This window comes from Opisthorchis viverrini (genome assembly GCF_000715545.1).
Source record: "Opisthorchis viverrini unplaced genomic scaffold opera_v5_205, whole genome shotgun sequence".
Classification (NCBI taxonomy): domain Eukaryota; kingdom Metazoa; phylum Platyhelminthes; class Trematoda; order Opisthorchiida; family Opisthorchiidae; genus Opisthorchis; species Opisthorchis viverrini.
In genome coordinates, this window is record NW_008751865.1 from 116877 (window position 1) to 136168 (window position 19292).

Genomic DNA, 19292 nt, shown 5'->3' on the forward strand with positions numbered 1-19292 from the left:
GCTCATCTGAATGTGGTCAATATGAAATGACTACAGACTTTTGTTAATCATGCAACCACACGAGGCCTTTCGTCCCTATTCTTCACCTGCATGTGTTGCTGCGAAAGGCTACCTCGTGTTTCATTTGGTGGGATATTTTAGATAGTACAGTATATATCCCTGATGAAAGATACTACTCGTAAGGTTGCTGAGTTTTGTTCGACAGATGCGGGTATTTCATGAATTTGGGCTAAAGTAGAACATACGGTGTTGGAAACTCGAAGACTACGCTCAACTGACAAACTCGAAATGGAAGAGACAAACCCATTGTAGATTGTCGAGGAGCTCTTAGCAACTAGCGTATTCCACCTAGAAAATGTGTTGCGATATCTGGTGCCAACTGAACCACGGGGAGGTGGTATCGCGGAGCATTCATCTGAAGAACAGAATAACCGAAAGTTTCAGATGGGCTTCAGTCGAGTTAGCACCAAACTAATTTGCGAATGAGTGTATTTTATCATATACGTACCATATTTTCTTAGATACATGCAGTCGCTGCAACGCAACTTTTAAGAAGACCCTCTTATTTGCAGAACAGCAGGACATGAGAGGGGTTAGTGTCTACGTCTGCAGTCAGGTCATCCGGACCTCGATTGGGAGGTTCACGCGGCCGCCATCTCCTCGTTCTTTTGGCAACATATCTAACTCAAATACAGTTATTGACATAGATTTGGTTCAGTGTCGCAGAGTTCAGGGTGCTCGTGACACCTTTTTGTAAAACCACTGGAACGGTTACGGTGAATATTGATTGGATTGATGGCAGTTGACTCACATCATAAAATTACCCAGCTTGGTCCAGCAGAATGTGATTTCTATCTGAATCTATCACGTCTCCTCATTACGTCCAAGAGGCGAATGATGTTCTCATTCAGTCCATTCTCCATTCCGTCCCACAATCCTTCCTCTGAGCAGTTGTCACTCGGCTAGCCAATCAGCATTAAGTCACGTGAACAGAATCTGTCATGTTCAAAATAAGTGTAAGTCAATGCACTCCCGCCTAGCCAATCATAACGGTGGATTGCAACTCCCTGTTCGGAAGTTTCAAATCATTTTTAGGATTCTTTCGGAACGCTTTTGAGAATAGATTTACTTTGGTGAACAAAACGAACACAGGAACGATGCGACCCCGATGACCACAAGTTCACACCAGAACGTGATGTAAGTTTGGATCAATAGTTGATTGAAGAACTTTGTACTCTCAAACTATGCTCTGTTGGATTACACAATGTATTGTATGGGTAAAAACTTTTGACGCAATGGAAGAAGGAGAAAAAATAATGAACATATCTCGAGGTAAAAAACGACAAAGTTAACCCATCCTGCTGTGGTAACGCGGGAAACTGGAGAGAAACTTGAGTTACGATTTAAAGTGCTCTTTTTTTCTTTGTTGTTCAAAAACGACTGTCTGTACACTGGCCACCTATTGCCCAGACCGCCAGGTAAATAACCAGTCTGGCGATTTCGAGATCCCTGCAAACCTTACTTATATCGAGGACCAGTTCTTTGTTTAGATGACGCTTTTCCAGTTGGAACCATTATTCGATGGTGTTCTTCCCCACCCCCGGTGTTGGCTAGACCCACCAGGAGAAAATAAACCAAGAAACAAAAACCCCGTGAAGGTCACAGGGTGGAGACCATAGGGGTCAGGGACAAAGGTTATTTAGCACCGACTAGAGGACGAAAGTATGGAGGCCAAGCTGACCAATCAGGATAAAAAACCAACGAATGGAACCGAACGATTAATCGTGATCGGAGATCAGCCCTGACTAGCAGCAAGTATATTAAAACCTAAGTACTGTTACTCACTTTGACCCCTCGTTGTGCCTCAACCCGCTTCCTAACAAGCAGATAAGCCAACAAATCAACGAACATGTCCTCAACCGGTGCTAAAAAGCCACCTGGCGAAACCGAAATGAGAACGAAGGAATTTTTTCACCGACAAGAAAACTAACCACATTACGAGTTCAGTAGTATATTGCTTTGCTCTAGATCCTAATCTCATTTCGTTTACTGCATTTTTGAAATATGAACACGTGATCATTGTGGCTCAAGAAACATCCTTCTTGAGTTGAGCTCATTCTAATCGAGCCTGATGGTACAAGGCATAGAGTCTCAGCTACTAGATATGGCAGCCAAGGGCAGAAGGCATCTTAGATGTGTTTCTGCCACAAATCCGATCTCCTTCAGTTCAAAAAGGTATGTTCTGTTCTGTGGATATGGCAGTGCGGACAAATCACGTGGCATCCAAACTGTTCTATGTTGGAGGGATTCCTCGTAGAATTAAGTGGAGTGGAAAACTTGGTACTTCAGCAAATCATGCGTCGGGTGGTGGGTTCAGACGTCGCGGCCACTGTATTCCAGTTGATTTCGAAATCGCGTAGAAGTAAACTCTCTCCAGAAAGAGAACAACTAGCCGAGCACTTTCATAAAGGAAACTACTCACAAGGTTGCTGAAAACTCTTCGACAGACCACGATCGGTTTCGCCCTTCCACTTCGGGCTCATCAGTTAGGCACAGTCCTCGAGTTTTCGTCAACCCTATGTTCTACTTGAACCCCAATAAGACTGTTTTCCAGAAATGCACTCATTTGCAAATCAATTTGGTTTTCACGAGAGACTCAACTGAATCTCTCGTTTATGATATTCTACAACTGAATGTGCTTCACACAGGCCGCCTCATGTTACAGTTGACACGATATTCGAGATATCGCAGTGTGCAACACATTCAGTTGTGGAATATCATTAACGAGAGATTCATTTGAGCCTCTCGTGGAAACCAAATTGATTTGCAAATGAGTGTATTTCTTGAAAACTGGCCGAGCACTTTTTGTCACTCTCCTATGCTGATCTTTTCTGAAGAGCAAAACCGTGGTGCTCAATCGTTTCCTTTTTCGGGGGCAGTCTTTGAATAAAACTGTCTTGAGAATACTCACAAGTCTTATGAACCTTCCAGATGAACAGTTGTTACTCGACAGATAAGTGGATTCGAGACCACGTGATGTGAATTCCGTGGTTGAAGGATGAGTGACGATATGCCCTTTCTAAGTGAGGGTTAATCGGTCGCTCACTGCCGAGTGGTTCAACTCTCAACTGCTAGTCAGAAGGTCTGAGGTTCGAATCCCTATGGAGCTTGGTGAGCGGCCCACTGCCGATGGTTCCCAATGAGGATGCTTCCCAGCTTTTCAGCCTAGACTGGCTTCAGGTATGGATTGAAACGTTGACTGAAAACTGGCGGAAAATCGCGGATTCTTAGAAAGCGATTGAAACAAAGTAGCTAGAAAATGGGCCGTCCTCATTTGCAACAAATTCGGTCTTTTCCCTCAACGTACTGTCCTCATTGTGCTTTTGGATCAGGTAATAACTTGATCACGTGTTCGCCGGGGGGGGGGGCGGCTCACTTACAACCATACAACCGACCAATTTGGACGACGCTGCCGATCATCCTCGTGTGTGTGTATATGTATATGTATGTATACATATATATGTATACATACGTATAGATGAATGTTCGTCTGGATGAGCAGTGCTCATCCGGTCCATTGGAACGATTGTGGTTATCCTCATTTGCCTCTTGTTGTGTTTGTTTGCTGCATATCCGGAAACAATTGTCCGTTCGTCAAGAAAAACGAATGACAGGATTTGGGGCAAATCCCACGAACAAGATTTTCTTGGGATTGAGAGACGCGAAAAACGAGGTCGACAGCTGTTTTGGCTACTATCAACGTTATAACGGCTAGAAACTGCTAACTGCTCGATCGAAAACTCGGATCGCAAACTTTTCGTTACTGATTTAGAGTGATACTCAGCTGTGAACGGGTTGCACTGGTAAATTGAAGACGCTGTGAGTTCTCTTAAGGAACAGACAAGAATTCCTCTTCAGTGTTTTCGATTTGTGTCCAAACGGCAGTGCGGCAATCCCTTTACGTTATTTTTGGTGAAGAGGCGAGGTGGCCCAAGTGGTTAGAGCGCGCATTTAGTGACCGGAAGATCTGAGGTTCGAACCCGACCTCTGCCTCTCGACTTCCCCTTTGCGTAGGCTTGGGCAACCTGGCAGTATCCCAGCCCTCGTGCAACCTTCGGGTGGCAGTTAGGCACCGAAAGGGTGTTACAGCTGAACGATTATTTTTATTTTATTTTTGGTAAGGAAACAGTGTGTATGCACAAACTTACGGCCAATCTGAAAACGCGTTCACGGATCCGAACCCAGATCGAGGGGCTCGAAGTCCATGATGTCAACCATCGAACTACTCGAGTGAATTATAGTGTTAATTCCACACTATTAACCATTATTCTTTCAACTAGTCAAGCCACAAAATTGAAATGTTCATACTCTCGGGATTTTTCTGAACATTTATCAAGATTGTGTCCTTTGACTGCATTTTCAAAGGGGTACCAATCGTCCGCGACAAATATATCCTTCTGAGAATTTCGGGTGACAGCTACTAAGTTTGGTCCCTCTCACTACATAATTTCTTTCAACTTACAAGTAATCTAACCTTTTCTAGGAGGAACAGAGTAAGTGTCTTTTAGGAAGTGAAAGCGGTTCAACAGTGTGAGTAGTATGTCATGCGAAGGAAATACACTGCACTAACAATCAAAACACGAGGCGGTCGAAGAACATCTTAGGTGACAGATTCAGCTGTTATTCGCTTAATTCTGCGACGAATTTTTAGCAACCTTAATGAGTAGTACATTACAAAGATACACATGTATCGCGATATTTCAAATATCGTAGCGACTAAAACATGAGGCGGCCTGGTGCAGCACACTCACTTGCATGAGAACATCATAAACGAGAGATTCAGCTGGGTTCCAGGTGAGTGTCTCGTAAAATAAAAAACAAATTAGTTTGCAAATGGGTGTATATTCGCTAATTTCGTGCAATTTGGTTTCAAGTAGAACATAAGGTTGACGGAAACCCGGGGACTGCGCCTACCTGATGAGCCCGAAGTGGAAGGGCGAAACCGGTCGTGGGCTGTTGACGAATTTTCAGCAACCTTATGGGTAGGGCACCTGCTTAATTCTGTTTACATTCTCGAGTGCATACACCTGATCCAAACACCTGGTGGAAGTGTGTTTCCCGGCAACCTCACATTATCTCGCAACTTGTTATAAGTACGAGTTAGGCGTTCGTCGTCGGACGGTTGCAATCTTCAGCGGTTCCGTGATACATAGCTTTTCAAAGCAAATAAGAAACTCTAGCCGATCGTTTCTTTCGGTAACAGTTTCGGTGTGATCAGATGCAGGTGGTCTGGGTAGAGAAAAACTGTTGGGATATTGCTCCTGAAAGACCTACTTTGTCAAAAGAAGCTCAACTCCGGTTTTGGCAAGAACCGCCGGTTGAATAAAAAACACATTCTTCCAAGTAAAGTAAAGTTGGGACGGTACTTCGAAGGTCCCGAGCCACGGCTAGGGACGAGGCTCTGCGTGGTGGTAGGATACTGTAGACAGGTGTTTAGGCGAGGCTGGAAAAGAGATTGATTGTGTAGAGCACCGCCGTCATGCCTCTTCCCATGCTAGAGTCCGTGTGTCATCGGACGATGTTTTCGCATCAGCAATTCTGTTTGCGAAGCAAAACTGAGAATGAAGCTTTTTTGAGAAATAGACTCATTTGCAAATCAATTTGGTTTTCACTGGAGACTCAATTGAATCTCTTGTTTATGATGTCCTCCAACTGAAAGTGCTGCCCACAGGCCGCCTCATGATTCAGTTGACACGATATTCGAGATATCGCAGTATATTTTCATAAAGGAAACTACTCACAAGGTTGCTGAAAACTCTTCGACAGCCCACGACAGGTTTCTCCCTTCTTGGGGCTCATAGTCAGGCATAGTCCCCGAGTTTCCGTCAACTATATGATCTAATTGAACCCAAATTGCACTGTTTTCAAGAACTACACTCATTTGCAAATCAAATTGGTTTTGACGAGAAACTCAACTGAATCTCTCGTTCATAATGAGCCCTATTCGTCGGCTGTCGAAGCGTTTTCAGCAACCTTGTGAGTAGTTTCCTTTGTGAAAAAGAGAATGAAGTTTGTTTGCTCAGGACCAATCTTCACTGGGCCATGACGTTTACACCATCTCTGTCAGGACGGAATCCAGTCAACTGCAACCGTCCAAGATGTCTAAGCTAAGACAGCTCAGTGATTAAGGCGCAAACTTACTGACCGGAAGGTCCATGGTTCGAACCCAACCACGGCATCTCACTTGCTCTTGTCTAGACTCTGGTAACCTGGCAGTATCTCGGCCTGGGGCTTCATACGGGTAGCATGGTAGCTAGGCACCTGTCTAAAACTGTGGTAAGTCCAGAAAGTGATACTAAAAGCTTTGGTTGAGTTTTGGGAGGAGGGAAATTTTCAGTCACCATGGTTACAATCCCGTATTTAGCGAGGAGACTTTTTGAAGTGCTAGGATCAAACTACATATTTCCAAAGATGGGGATCGCAAGCATTTTATGGTATGCATCGGGTGATTTTTTCTGTCAAACCACCCAGCGAGACAGAGTATTGTGAAAAAAGAAGGAGATATTTATTACGTACAACACGATGGGGGTGATCTTGCTTTTGATGGTGAACTAAGAGTACTAAAAGTACGTGTGTTTGTAGGGTCAATCATACTGACGAAACGAGTCATACTACTCTAAAAGAAACTTTGAACTTTAAAGGTAATCCTTCGAAAATTCACGATCGTTTTTTTAATAAGAAATCATCATGGTAACTGAGATGATTGAAACTGATGTGATTTCTCAGTTCAACGGCTGTTTGAGCGCTGGAAAGTGATGGAACTTTAAGACTGGAAGCCAATATTATTGCCCCCGCTCATGGAACATGATCATCTGTTCACTTGTTTGGCAGGTGTGCAGGCAGTGTGTGTCCAAAATCTTAGAAGCCCTATAAACAACCCTTTCATGCTAACTGTGAATCATCAACAATGCACATCTCATGAATCTCTGGGTGGATTCGAACCCGCGACTCTCTGGCTGAAAGCTGAATGCTACCATTCGGTACAAGTGGTCGTATTTTGTTGAAAGCTGATCGCTTGTCGTCGATGAACCAGCACTGACCAGTTTCTAGGTGTAACAAGGCACCTATCATTAGAATAGTCCCAGGAGGCTGTGGGACTTGAGCAGTCTCTTCTCTGTCCTTGCACAGTTATTCTGATGAGGTTACATCAAATGCCGGAGCACTGTACTCGAGTTTCGCTCTTATCAGAGCTTATCAAAAGTGCATATCCTTAGGGTTTGAACTCCGGACGTCCGGCATGCGAGGAGGGCCCGTTACCACTATTCAAACAAGTGAACGCTGAACGCAACTCAGTCATCACTTCTGAACAGGGAATATGTTCACATTTGAGGAGTGTACCTTGTTTGCCGGATGGCTCGAAAGATGACCCAGTCATTGCCCTGGTTATGTTGATCCACCTGTCACGAATTCCCAGGCAGAATAGTCTACTGGAGGAGTTCAGCTGTCCACTCCCTAAGTGCGAGGTAGTCGAGCTGATAGCTACGACAGACGAGCTACAGCTACCTGACTTTTAGACGATGTATAATTCTGCCCAGTCTTGGTAACTTGTGAGGACAACCACACAATTGGTCATCGCCTACGGCATTTTATCGTAGACCTCCTCCAAATTAGTTCAAACTTTCTCAAGTCACAAACCAACTCAGAGTAGTTGAACTCTTCTATCGTCTGGTTAGGTCGAAGTGAAAATTTTTCATTGTTATGACAACCGCTTTAGCAATAACATCACTACAAAGTCTGTTTTACCGGGCGACGTTTATCTGATGCGATTTGTTCGTTTTCACGTTAAAACGTTCACTTCAGCTGAGCTCCGCAGCACTTATTTCGCTTGCAACAATAGGTATATGTTGTTTCAGCGGGAGCTCATGGCACATTACAGAGCAGCGCCAATGCAGTTTGCTTATCTGATCTGGCCGAAACGGTACCATTAGTGAGCCGTGGGTAAGGGGGGTGAGTGAGCACACGCCTGAGCTGCAAAAATGCTGCGCATCGAGGGCGGAACGTTTTATCTTGTAGATGGATGCAGGACAGCAACTTTCCTGTTGAGTAGCGCTTCTACTTCGAAATTCTTCGGACCAAAGATCTGGTGAACCAGAAAGAAATCGTTCTTTTTTTTGGAAGGAAGCTCCTCTTTTACTGAGAAAGAAGTAGGCGTTGTCAACATTTTCAGTCTAACAAGCTTAATCTACAGAACGGTTATTATGATTGAAAAACAGTTTTTCCGGTCAAACGGTATTAAAAATCATCTCAAACACTTGCGGTGTGTTCACCAGTACACCAGAATCGTATAGATTCGTAGGTATTTCGAACAGCCTTGTCTATGATTGGCTCCGCTTCGTTTGGCAGCCAGTGCAGCCCCGTCGCCATACTTGATGTTACAATTGCAAAACTGTGGTCCAGTGAGTTTTGTGTGAGAGGACGTATGTGTGTAGATGCCGGACAGTCCTCCAATTGTCACTGGCTACAGAACGTCCACTAGCAGACCGAACAGCTGATTGTGGGGAGGGGTTAAACGCGTTCTTAAATGAACCAATAGAACGCTTGATCATGGTGCGGACCAATTTTCAATGGTGATCAACGGGTGGTCTTAGACAGGCAGTAACGTGAACTTTGTTAAGAGACACGGCGACAGCAGGCAGAGATTCACTCAATTTTGTTTTTTGACCAGTCGAAATGAAAACGATCCACAAGCATTTTCACCACCGATTTCGAGTACCTGTGAACAAACTAGGATAGTCAAAGCTCGTTCAGTGTCAACTCGTTTGTGTTCTTACACGTTCAGCAGTGGACACCTTTGTGCACGTTGCAACACACCTTATGATCGATGGCCACCTTTTTGTCATGCCCAAGTTTTACATTCCTGCGTCCAAGGTAATCCTTGACAGTACTTTCAAAATAACTGTGGATGGAAATTGGTCAACAACAGGGATTTGCACTGTGGGGTGTTGAAAATGCGGCATCATTGCGAGCAGTCCTAAATCATGACTAGTAGTGTAACGGTGATACTACTGATGGGGAGGCACGCGAGTAGTGTGTTTTCTTCTTGTAAATTCGCTTGACAAGAGAGATCTGTTGCGGAATTCGTGGAGTCACTTTGTTGCATTTGCTTGGACTTCAGCAACACTCAACGAATATCTAGAAAAGTTCAGGAAGACGCGTTCAAGGCGAAGATGGATGTTCAGTCTTTGTAAATAAGATACATATGAGAGTTTTGCTTGCCCGTCCAATGGTCTGTAACTGTTCAGTTGGCATTTTCTAATAAATATCTCCGCAGCGAAGGCCTTCTTCTCTTCACTAGTATTCCGAAGGTTGTGACAAGTCTTTTGATGGCAAAACTGACACACTGGTGCGAAGCTGTACTTTGACAACGAATCTTAAAAACTGCTCACCGAATCAACACCACGCGAGTGCCAAAAACTGGTCTCAGGTCGGCGTTACTGCGCTGCTCCCTTGAATTAGCACCAGTTGAAACGAAATACGACACCTGAACTTGCCTGTCTAACGTACATACCTGTTGGTGTTAGACCGCTCTGGCTGTCGGTTGGGGAAGTACCACGAGCGAAGTCCAGTAGAAGCCCCAGTTTCAGTTTATGACTGGTTTCTGTTTCTCATCGTTCCTTAACTCGTAGCCATTATGAATGTGAGTAGAACTCATCAGTTCATATTGATCGGGACAGAGAGATGAACAGTGAAATTGGATGTTCCTCAATTGAATTAGTGAATATCGTACATGCGAGTGCGGTCGAACAGCACTCACACAAAAAATGGCATTTGCACGATGCAAGAGGTGACTGTCCACACCAGCAAACGGAACTCTGCTAGTCAGCATTAGCCAGTCACATGTGTGCGCCTCGGATGCCGTGGGCCACCTTCTTTTACATACACAAAATGAGTTTGACCTGTGAACTGACATTTGTGGGCCATCAGTTGGGCACGTTTATGAGTCTAGACCTGCCCTTTCTATTCACCCTCTGCTCTTATTCCGTCGGATTTTGACAAGTTACGGGGATCTCGGTTGATTGCGCAGACATCTGAAAGTGTCTGTGGTGCGCGGGGGTTCACCGGCATGGTTCGATGCGAAAGGTAAAACCAGAAACGGTCCACCAGAATCCTTGTATGAATTTCAGGTTAACTCGACCTTTTTAAACGCAGACACTCTCGTGCGTGCTGCCTAGGAACTCCAACTTGGAGCTCCCATCGGGTTATGGAGGTTTGTCATCTGTAGCGTGACAACGCCATCCGATGAGCAGTCATGCAGTCAGGATGCAACATTCTCGATTCTGACCTCACTACGTGGACGGAAAATGGGTCTCATGAAATTCAGCGTGAAAACGTCTACGGGTATCTGCACACGGAAGTCTACAACGAGCTTCCCGCGAATACTTCCGTTTCTGGAGCACCTTGTTGGGAGGGAGTGATGTTGTTGGGAGGTAAAATAGGAAACAGTGATTTCAAGGTCACCAATAGGCGTCATAACCAAATACTATCCAGTTAGATGGATGAAGTCTTCTGTGCGTTCGGAGGTATAGACGCAAAACCTCTGAAAAAGCGAAACCCCTCAGTTGGATCGGTTTCGGTTCTCTGAATGAATCTGTCTTACCCAGAGGTGCCAATATATTCCTCTCCCTTTAATCAGATCAGTTTATTCTAGAAATTTTTTGGTAGGAACTCCGACAACATCATTCTTTTTTGAGATATTTTTCTCCAAACTGTTACCAGATATGAATCATTGTTTAGGCGTAATACACTACTCATAAGGTTTCTGAAAACGTCTCGACAACCCACGACCGGTTTGGCCCTTCTTGGGTGGACGAAAGATTCAGTTGGGGGGGTTCCATGTGAATTCGCCGTCCAGACCAAGTTGGTGCATAAGTCAGGGATTAATGTGATCTGCACTGTCCAACTCAATCAAATTATCCAGGTACATCCCCTAAACATACGGGGTCGAGGAAGCATCATGTCAACTCAGTTCATAAGTTCATTCTTAAAAACATCGAACGAAACGCAGCTTTATTTTTTCTCTAAAAAAAGACCTGGATTCGTCCCGTTCGAAAGTAGTTCCGTTACCCGTCAAACTGACAAGCATTTCGCGCACGATCGTCTGCGCGCAGTATTCGCACGACAGAAAACAGCTGTTTTTAGGCCGGGGGGCGAATCGAAGGTAATGCACACGCATCGATACGTAGTTGTGCGCAGCTATGCGTGTCAGCCGAGTTTAATCGGACATCGTTTCGCTTTTAGTTGCTTATGCGCTTTGTTAACACTTGCTCGGTGTCGGGAAGCGTGTAGCAGGTGAGTGAATGTCAGTCTGGTTAGTCGGGTTTAGGACTAACGAAAAGTCACAAGTGTGTGCAGTTCTTTGGCGTGTTCAGTCATTGCAATCGCCTAGTTTGCCCCACCCCTCCCTATGGAAGACGGCGAACACATGTGTAAAGTATACCACCCGGTCAATAGTGGCACCATCGAATTTCGTATTCATGTGGGGAAAAACGTATCCTAGGGAAGAGACGATCAGCCCCAGATCGACGGGCTGATTGGCTAAAAATGCCGTTTTTTTTGTTTTAACGAATGACTCATCTGAACCTCTCGTTTAGGATATTCTTCAACGGAATCTGCTGCACAAAGATCGCCTCATATTACAGTTGGTACGATATTCGACCCCGGAAGAAGAAGGACTAAACCTGTCCTCGTCTGTCAGTGAATTCTCAAAAACATTATGACTACTGTTCCCTCAAGAAAAAATATTGTGCTGTCTCGAATATCGCGCCAACGGCGACGTGAGGCGGACTTTCTGCAGCTGGGATTCCACTGAGCCTTCAAAACTGGTGTGCGAGAATGAGTGCAGTTCGTGAATCCCATGTAATGTGGGTTCATTTAAACCATAAAGTTAACGCAAAATCTGGGGTTGCGTCTACCTGTTGAAGGATGAAATTGGTTTTTGACTGTCGAAACTTGAGGGTGGCGTTCTTCCATAGGTTGTTCTCCTGACATGGGGCAGAAAAACGGCGTAACAGTTTTTATGTAACGAGTAATCTGTAGATCGTTCACTGTGTTCCATGAGTGTCACGTCTGACCGACTCAGTCGATAAATTTAGGCAAGCAAAAGAGATCACGTGATGTGTCCTCAGACATGACAACAGTTTAGCGTTTATTGGTTAAAAAAATGCCTGAAGCTTTTTTCAGGGTGGTACGAGCCTAGACGTTTCAGCACGTAGGCCCAGCAGTGAACAGCCCTAGTTTGCCGTTGATTGACAGGTTACTGAAGGAAGGTTTGTCTTTTTCTGACAACCGGTTCGAGCTCGCCACAAGATTTGCCAATCAAGTTGGACGTGTTCATTGTAGAGGACGAAATCATATGGCTCTTCATTCAGACATTAAATTTAGTTGGTAGCTCACTCATTCGTGCGAACCCCAGGCTGACTTTCAGTTTGATGCAAAAACAAAAACGACGGATCGTTCGGTCAAACACACTTTTGGCAATGCAAGGTGTTGCCACTAAGCCAGGCCAGCTAGAGCCTGTTCAAGGACACCTCATACGAGGGCGCCCGACCACAGTGCATTATTCTCAAAAACCAAGTTTAAATGTGGTTCTTAGTTTTGGCCTAATAATGAAGAACCCGAAGAACAAGTCAAATATTAAGTGGTTTTCTAAGCTTTAACCTGCGCCGAACTGGAGCTAACACTCTGTCGATCCGAGTTCCTGTTTCATATGCATTGGGGGCGAGATGGCTCAAGTGGTTAGATCGCGAATTTACTGACTGGAAGGCCCGTGGTTCGAACCCGACCTCTGCCACTCGACTTCCTCTGTCTAGGCTTGGGCGACCTGGCAGTATCTCAGCCCTCGTGCCCTCTTCGTGCGGCATGGTAGCTAGGCGCCGAAAGGGTGCTACAGCTGAATGATTCATATGCATTCTGGTAACCCATGTTCAGCCTTAGAGACCATTCCGGTCGCGCAAAATTGTGTCCTACCATCGATTGGTAGGTCTGCGGCCTTCAACAAATTCCACCTTGCGCAGAAGTAGAGAGTGCATGGTACACTCTTTGTTCTCTTATAACCCTACCTACAAGGTTTTGTAAGGAGGTTGTTCACAGATTTTTTCCACCAAGTGAATCCTTTGTTTGAACGCATCTAATGATCATCCAAACGTATCCTTAAATATACAATTAATTTCCCTATCGACCGATGATGACGTGCCTTAACTCGTAGCCATTATGAATGTGAGTAGAACTCATCGGTTCAAATCGATCGAGACGAAGCGATGAACAGTGACCTTAGATGTTCCTCAATTGAATTGGGGAACATCGTATATGCGAGCGCGGTTGAGCAGCACTTACACAAAAATTGCTTTTACCGTGTTCTACACCCATTTGTGAGCTTACCTCGAATCACAATGAAGCTAGTTGTGAGCCCAGCGAAAGGGATAAACGGAACTGGTCGTTTTAACAGGGTTTCACGCATTAAATGTTCATCTGCTTGTCAAACTGCTTGAACTGTGTTCACGAACTCAAACCGAAAATGGCTTATAACTACTCGGAAGTTCATTCTGTATTTCTTGGAATGCTACATTCGAGCAAACTTGAAGTGACTGTGTCCTAATGCACAACTTTGCCTCGTGTTTTTAACATACAACTTCATCAAAAGACTTCCTCATCTAAGACTGATGTCACCGATAGACAAGGCCACTTGGAGAATATGTCACTCACCTGAAAAAGCCGACCCCTTGGGGAGGTGGGCGTAAATGATGAAATGCAAGGCTGTTTTCTCAACTGATATTTCGCCCTGTCGTGGAAGTTAATCTATGCTAAAAACCAAGAAGCCCTGTAGCTCTTTTGCATCCTTATTGGGAATTGTGCGCATCTCACGAGACTTCAGATAGTCTTGAAACCGCGATCCTCCGGTCAGTGGCTGCACATTTAACCGGTCGGCTGTGAGCAACTGAACAGCCGTGTGATGACGTCTCACTCAGTCAGACGGGATACACAGCCTAGTCACACAGGGACTAGCTCCTCGAGTGACGACTTCTAAGATGAGGGTTTTACTCATCTTGTGATATTCTCCCTCTGAGGCAAAGCAAGGAAACACACTGACCAAGCTACTGACAGGTTGCTCAAATGGAAAAACCATGGTAGGGTTCGAACAACAGATCTTTCAATGTCAGAGTAAAAATCCAAGATATTTGATTATCTTTGTCACAGGGACGGAGTTTATTAATCGCTGATGGCTACTTCAGTGTGGACATTTGTAATTCGAAGATAGCACCTCTGTTTTTGTTCCAATCCAGTATATCGCTTACGAGGACTGGTGTTAAAGCCGTAATTACCACTGGGGCGATAATTTCCGTGTCAAGCTTAAATCAGTTTGGATGATTTATTCAACACTTATTTGGTACCGAGGGTATGCAGGTGTGTGCAGAACCGGGCGGATGCGACAATCCCACCTACTGGTCGTGTCCCACCTGGATAACCAGGCAACAGAATGTAATTAGTGAAATAAATGCTAGTTACGGATGGGAAAATGTGGACATAAGCGGAACAACTCAGTACGTTCACTAGGCGATGTAAGTTGTATTCGCCTGATGACTCCAGTAAAGTATGGGTGGTTCCTAACAGTAAACACGTGTTGCCGTGATAGGTCACTGATAAGTCCCGTACGGCAGGATAGTTTAAAGAGTTAGCATTGCTCAGCTGTACCACCTTTTCGGCGCCTAGCTGCCATGCCACCCGAAGGAAGCATGAGGGCTGCTAGGTTGCCCGAGTCTAGATTGGGCGAGTCGAATGGCAGAGGTCGGGTTCGAACCAGGGACCTTGCAGCCTGAGTCATCTCGCCCCTTCTTCTCGCTTCAACAATAAGCTATGATTGAAATGAACGCTTCAAGTCCAAACAAAAGGTACCAAAGCACGTCTTATCAGATCACATGACCTTCGACACGAGAAAGAGCAAGTGATTGCTCATATCTCCTTCACTCTGAGCACAATAACAGGATTGTGTATAACGAATTAACGAGAGGGCGCCGCCTGCTCATCCTATGAATCAAGGATACTGAGCAGGATGATACTTGCTCTATATCAACCGCAATCAAAGTACACCGTCATATAGACCAGACAAACTGGGATTATACAAGCAGTGTATCTTTGGACAGCGCTCGAATGTGTGCCCACATAACTTCTCTTTTCCTCATCTCTGCCACATAATAAAAAAAATTACGAGGAGAGATAGTTGTACTTTAGGCATATGGGGAAGGTCAGTCAACGTTCATGATCGATCGGTTTCTAGAGTTCTCTTCCGGCAATGAAAAACTCACAAATTTTTGCCGTTCAGGCATAGCATGGGATTGATATGAAGTGTGCACGACCTGCGAGTTATTTGAGCAACGCATCTGCAGAAGTGATCAGTCCAAAGTAAAGAGTATTTACCGTTGGTTTTCTCATGGTTTTGTGTGATCCCCTTACCGAGATGTCCGTGATACTAAGCCGAAAGTTTGCAGCATACTACTTATATCAGACAGGGAAGACTTTAATAAATATATTTGCTACAAGATACCAATATTGACTGCCTGCTCCACAATATGCGTTGAATACAAAGGACTCTGTCAGAAATCCTAACAAGAAGTCAACTGGAAACAAAAACATCAAGCCCCTACTACTTACCTTGCACACATAAGTAGTTCTGTTCACGAGGAACAAGGTAGAGTGATAAGGAAGCAGGTCCTCCTGTGAAGTGTTGCTTCCAGAAGATGGCGAATAGCAAAACCCACCCGAGGGTCTCCGATCAACTCTTGATCCAGAGAGGTAACACCTCTGGGCGTCAGTAACTGAGACCGGACAGTGTATCTGCTTATCATAGTGGCTAGCTTCGTGTCTAGGTTGTGTGAGCGATACAATTTTCAGAACTAACTGATTGATGACCCGACAACTGCTGGGTTATTTTGCGTTGCTATACTCCCCTTTTTCGGTTCTTGAGGCGGAGAGAGGTTCTTTTTCCTATTTACTTCTGAGACAGCATGTTTACGTATTATTGGACCGAAGACTGACGGGCATTTTTAACAACTGTGTGTGTCTCTGGGGTTCGAACCCAGATTGTCACTGTACCCAGTATGTTTAATATTGATTTCAACTGCGACAGGTTCCAGGAATGTCGCAGTGCAAGCAACCTAGGCGGATCTTTTCCAGATAAGCCCCGTCGCTAATGCAAAAAGTGCATGTGCGAAAACTTAAGCCCCACCTCCCACGTGTTGCCAGCTACAAGTTAATGCGCGCACACAGTCTTGACCTATTTTTGATAAAAATAATTCCTTATCCGCATCTAGACTCATTTTGTGCAAAATTTTTCTCCCTTAGGACCTTCGTAAAACCTTAAGTGAACTTTCTGACGCTTTCAACTCTCGTTCATCACAAGGAGACGGCAATACGTTTTTTGCGAAGCCACGGAGTGATCCATCAACAACGTTTATGCAACAATGACCACCAGATGACACTTTCAACTGTTTCTGATGGGTGGAGGTGTAATACCCGACAGTGTGGGCAAGAAATCCGTCTTCGAAAGGGAACTTGGCTGAAGCGGTCTAGGATGGAGGTTCGGACAGTAATTCTATTCATTTAATGCTAGTCCACAAATTTGGCAAAAGTCAAATTCTGCTCAGAGCAATTATCTGTTAGCCACACGACCGCTGTTGACTAGATGAACTTTCTTCGCGAAGTTTGCGCCTGGCAGACTCTAACAGTTATCGCCGGCTCAGGTCAACAAGTCGAAATCGATGAAACGCTAATATCTTGCCGTAACAATCACACAGGGCGAGTCCTTCCCTAGCAGTGGATTTTCGAAAGGATCTGTCGGGTGTTCATGTATGCAGTGCCAGATCGAACTGCGGCCACTTTGATGGACACAATCCAGGCCTGCATCGCTCCTGACTCAATCATCATCTCCGATATGTGGGCATCATACCGAGGAACTGAAACGATGATTGACATGAATTATACTCATGAAACGGCTACCCATACCGAAAACTTTGTGGATCCAACGACTGAAGCTCGCACACAAACCATCGAATCTCTTTGGCACATCTGCAAGATGCAGAATAAATGGGAATGTGGCACACACCGATCTTTAGTGTACAGCCACTTGTGTGAGTTCGTTTAGAGGCAAAGGTATCGAAAAGCGGACCTTTTCACGCAAATTAATAATGACATGTCTCAATTTCACCCCCCTCAATAAAAACTAAAGGTGCAAATTTCGTATCTTCTTTTTTCTAATCTTTTTTCGGTGGCGGGGGTTAATTTTTTGCGGGGCTTATCTGGAAAAGATCCACCTAGGCTCAAGACCAGAGTTCAGGCCAGGTTGAATTCACCTCTATTCGCTGGTGTTGAAGAATAGCGACTCAACGGTATGAATTATATCATTCATCCATATTATAAGTTTCCAATGACAAACAGTGATATTATCGCAATACCCTTCAATGAAGAAGTAACCATGTCGGAGCTTGACAGTTCACTGACCTGAAATGAATGAATCATCTTGTCGCAATACCTAAAAGGCCAGGTGCTGTTCTGACACCTCCTCACCAGGATAGAACACCTCTATAATTTTGTTCGAGGGCGATTGCTGTTCATTTCAGATGGCGTTGGTTATTCCAAAGCTACCGCGAACTGGTGAAATTTGCCTTCATCTTCGGCATCTGAAGGCGGTATAGGACCCTTGAACTGGATGAAGTTCCATCCGGGTGGGCACTGTACACTGTGCTTTGAAACTTTGAAGCTGCCCGTGAGAAGAGCGTGCCCAGTCCAGTTTCCCCCCCCCCCCTTCCACTCCTCCAACGAAGGGCGTTGCGCGTCGTACTTTTATTCCCCCAGTGGTCTGTGAAGTTCCAAAGTTCCCTCGTCTTTTCGTATTGTTGTAGTGTAAGAAAAACTCTGGTCTCCAAATGGAGTTACACTCAAATCAAGGTACATCGCATACGGAACACAGGTATAAATGCTTGGTTACCACGGTACCAAGGAACCAAGGTGAACACTGAATGTCCATAGGGCAAAGAGGACTGCACGGAAATAAGAATGTGTACTCCCTCCCCCCCCCCAAAAAAAAAATGCATATTGACTGGATGTTAGCAGAGCCGTCAACCGAATATCGGCAGCAACTCTCGTTTCTTCAAATAAATATGTTGCTTGAAGGTCACCGCAATTTTCAAGAAGTAATTTGTCTATCCAGCCCTGTGTGCCAGGTTCCTGAAAACAGTTCGACAAGCACTCAGGTGACATAACAGTTGTGCTCATCACCCGATTTCCCGACCCAAATTCCACGGATTTCCACAACTTGTAATTTGATTTTCACGGGAAACTCAGGCGAAACTGAATTTGCTGTACCACGCCACCTTAGGTTTCAGTTGGTGAAATATTCGAGATGTCGTAATATAATCCATTACTCACAGGGTTTCTGAAGACTCTCTGCCAGTCCACAACCGATTTCGCCCCTGATGGGGCTTAGTAGACATGAATTTCGGAATGATGAATTGTTTCTCTTGGCATGACACTACTCATGAGGTCGCTGAAATCTCTGAGACAGTCCTTCTTCGGATTCGTCAGGTAGGCACAATCCCCTAGTTTCCGTAAAACTTATGTTGTGCTTGAATCCAGGTCACTCGAGAGTATAGTATGAGTAGTATGAATGGTCGGGATAAAAGAGTTCAAGGCAAATCCTTCCTTAAGGCACAAACTTATGCTAACTCAAGCTTTTTTTCATAATGGTGCTTGATCAGCACTTTTGGCGATCTTCGTGGAAGGTCTGGCAGTTAGAAAGCTAAACCATTAGGCCCATCTTCTCGATGTATGCATTCGACTTCGGTATGCGATTAGGCCGTAGTGTCTGGACGGATCGCTTTTAAAGGACGGGTCATGTTCATTCAGCAGTATGGTTCCAAGATGGGGGAAATCGCCGATTTTGCCTTCCAGCGGGATCTTGTGTGATCGTCACGCTCACAAACCTGTGAGCGACTGTGGTACATTCAGTTACTTGTCGTTGAATCCGAGCGTAAAGATACTGAAATTTCCTCTCGGTGCTTCTGATGAGGAATTTGACTGAGTTTACCAGGATGGAAGCAGGCTTCATCAGAACGTGTTGCTGCCTGTGACATACTACTCATAAGTAGGATAGCGGTAAACGGTCATTTGGTTAGGCAAACGAAGCGACGTCCTGGGTAAGTAAACAATAGTTCCGTGACCGGCCGATTAAAATTCAGTTGAAT

The 19292-nt window shown here is 44.9% G+C and overlaps 1 protein-coding gene across 1 annotated transcript in view; it reads right to left on the reverse strand.

Moving 5' to 3' along the window:
* Window positions 1-334: 334 nt before the first annotated feature.
* The window catches only part of T265_08236 (hypothetical protein), a gene marked incomplete at both ends in the record, with an annotated part of 101496 nt that continues 82538 nt past the window's right edge, over window positions 335-19292 (reverse strand). Inside the window, 2 exons of the mRNA XM_009173983.1 lie at window positions 335-415; window positions 1846-1937. Coding sequence (XP_009172247.1) covers window positions 335-415; window positions 1846-1937 — 173 coding nt within the window. The remainder of the gene's footprint in view (window positions 416-1845; window positions 1938-19292) is intronic.